Source organism: Physella acuta, unplaced genomic scaffold (genome assembly GCF_028476545.2).
Source record: "Physella acuta isolate Inbredline_101_S28 unplaced genomic scaffold, ASM2847654v3 ptg000412l, whole genome shotgun sequence".
Lineage (NCBI taxonomy): Eukaryota > Metazoa > Mollusca > Gastropoda > Physidae > Physella > Physella acuta.
The window spans coordinates 1341682-1345000 of record NW_026731931.1 but is presented as its reverse complement, the minus strand read 5'-3'; the positions used below and the strand labels follow the sequence as shown (position 1 = coordinate 1345000).

General features: G+C 31.0%; 1 protein-coding gene across 1 annotated transcript in view; it reads left to right on the top strand.

Annotated features, from left to right (window-relative positions):
• The window catches only part of LOC131942573 (exoskeleton protein RP43), a 7859-nt gene extending 6425 nt beyond the window's left edge, over positions 1-1434 (top strand). The window contains exons 3-4 of the mRNA XM_059302468.1: positions 1014-1140; positions 1377-1434. Coding sequence (XP_059158451.1) covers positions 1014-1140; positions 1377-1434 — 185 coding nt within the window. The remainder of the gene's footprint in view (positions 1-1013; positions 1141-1376) is intronic.
• The last annotated feature ends 1885 nt before the right edge of the window (positions 1435-3319 follow it).

Sequence of the window (3319 nt, the reverse complement as noted above, 5' to 3'; positions counted from 1 at the left end):
TGCAACATATCTCATTGAAGACAAATGTTTTTTTTTTCTAAAGAAAGCAAGTTTGTTCTTTAATTTTTTTTCGGTGTTGAAAGATAAGAATGCAATAGCATAAGTATTTTATCAAAATCGTAGATCCGTATCAACTTTTGAGCGAATTCCAATAACCGGAAGTGGTACTTTTTCTACTTTGAATTTTTCAAAAGCCTATAACTTGAGTACTATTTCAGATAGATAAATGAAATTTGATATGTAAGTAAAAGAGCTAATTCTCTACCTTCTGTCAAATTGTGAGTAATTTCCGTTGACAGGAAGTACTAATTTACGCTATTTCCGATTTCTCAAAAAACGCATGTAAATTTATAAAGTACTAATAATATTGCGCACTATTATGCGCTTTTTTATTTAGCGTTCACTTGGTGTGCATTTCTTTTTTCTACGAGATTATATTCTATTTTAAGAAATGTGAGTATTTAAAATGGATTAAAAAATCATGTCTAGAAGTCTATATCCCGAGTTGCCATTCCCTGTAGTGTTATATTAGAATATTCGAGAAAGTTTAGGGGAGATCACTCCCGGTTTATTCTGTTACAAAAACTAGCTAGTTAGACAGCTGCTAGAGTTAATAGTTAGACAGCTGCTAGAGTTAATAAAATAAATATCATTGCTTATATGATCATTATATATATATATATATATATATATATATATATATATATATATATATATATATATATATATATATATATATATATATATATATATACATACTTTTTGTTAACCTTCAGACTTGTACAAAAGTATTTTTTAATTTTAATTAGCCTCCGTTACCTTGGCAACCATACAATCAAAAGAGTCCCTGAATCCAGCAATTAATTGCCTCTCTTTAAGTACCCTAACATAGATACAAACAAATAAATAAATAAGGATTAGTTATTAAAAAGGTCTTTTTTTCGTAGCCTGCCCCCTTAAAGAATTACTTAAAATAAACCTGGTCCTTAATAACAAAAATGTGATATTCACAGGTAGCAATGTCTATTTGAACGAGTCTCAAGGTAATTTCACAAGCCCTCAGTATCCGCTAGGTAGCACTGACAACATGCTGTACAACTGGACTATACTAGCTGATATAGATAGTTACATTATTCTTCAGTAAGTTACTTATATGTTACAATACCATATGTTTATAGACATGATGTAACTAAATTCCTATATGTTAGTATTTCTAAGACTATAATCATTTCCGAGTGCGAGTTCCATTGTAATACATTCGTTTTATTACAGAGTTCCAGAATTTCAACTAACGCCTATCTGTCAGTATGGCTATGTACAAGTATTTGACGGACCCACACAATTTTCACCGATGTTTGGGAATTTCTGTTCTTCAGTGCTACCAGGATTAATGGCATCAACGGGAAACTCAATGTTCGTCATGTTAAACACTAGTAACCCCAATACATACACAGGTTTAGTTGGAAGTTATGAGATCAGAGGTGACTATTTTTAAACTATTCGATAACGATTAATTAACACCGCCAGGTTTAATTGCAACGTATTGTACGTAGATTCAAACGATGTGAACGATTACAGTTTTAGGGAACAAAGGTTTCTATTTTATAATGTCTTTGTAAATCAAATAATGTTTTCTTACATAGAACAATTATTTTTTTATTTGTTGTATTAAAATTACACAATTTTTACATTTGTTTTGGGGGTCGCCCATAAATGACGTCACACTCGTAGGGGGAGGGGGTCCGTAATTTTGTGACGGTGTGTGATTAGGGGGAAAGGGGTTCAGATTGAACGACGCCACAATTTTGCATTATAAAAACGCAATGTTAGAAAAGGAATTTTAGACGTTATTTCGCGTATTAGAAAACTGTTTTAATAAATTGTAATAAGAATTGATCAATATACTCTATGTTGACTGTGTTCTGACAAGATTTTAGAAAAATATCGATGTTTTAAAAAAAAATTCAACTGCAATTTTGAGAGGGGTTGTAGGCTGAGGTGTGACGTCATTTTAGAGGGGGGGGGGCGTGGGTTTTTGTGACGACGTGTGACGGAGGGGAGGGGGGGGGGGAGGTAAAAATCGTCCAAAAAGGCGTGACTTCATTTATGGATGATCCCTTGAATTAGTTAATTGATATTTCATTCATAAATAGCTTAAAAATATGCAGAATTTGTAAATAAAAAAGACAGTATGTTTTAAACTAAGATATGTGTGTGGTATTGAAGCTTACATATTATTTTAATACTAACTTTGTATTATCACATAATCATATCTAAAACAGCCAGACAGAGTGCATTGAATGTGACAGGCAAGTTGATAAGTCCCGGATACCCACTACGTTATTTGAATAATGAGGAAATTTCATGGATTCTATCAACACGCGCTGAAACTCGTCTCATATTGAAGTAGGTCATCGAGTCTCTTGCGCTACATTAAATTGTTAAAAAAAAATAAAAGACAGTAACATTATATTTAATCTCATAAAACATATTTTTTTAGCATAGATTTTGTAGAAACAGAGTCCAGTGGCACAGAATGTATCACCGTGTACGACGGGGCTACTAAGAATGCTAAAAATTCTAAAAAAGTTTGTGTCAGGGGAGGCTCAGCTGTGATTGTATCGACAACAAGCAACTTGTTGATCACTTCTACAATAGCCGGATACTTTACGTACAAAGGATTTTATGCGGAGTTTAACTCAGTTGGTTAGTATATTACAATTTAGAATTGCGTAGTAGACATAAGAAATGCAGGTGTACTATACCTTGAAAGCTAGAAAGAAACTTGCACGAATGCGACGTCTCCAAATCTACTTTCCCACATATATCCATATATATATATATATATATATATATATATATATATATATATATATATATATATATATACAAAAACTACGAACATAGGATATTCATTTTTGGCCTAATCTTATTTTTTTTTAAAAAAACATCTTTGGTTTTTTTTTTAAATAAAAACAATTTCAACAAAATGCCATTTGTGGGAGTACATTAGTCTGTTTTGAAAATCTCAGTTTTATTTTATGTCTGCCTTAATACTTCTTAACCTCAAGTCGGTCAAAAACATATACAGCATAAAAGCTTTGTATGTATGATGGCTTCTCGTGTTATGTTTTTATGTTATTTTTTTTATTTATATTATTAATTTTTACTAAACTTTATTTTTATACTGTATCATTCTTTAGGAAGTATTTTTAAAAAATTGCTTTTTAATGTGTTTAGTTCATATCTATTGAAAGGAGCTTATGAACACCCTTATTTGACTATTTAAAAAAAAAAGAAATAAATCTTGGAGGTGGTT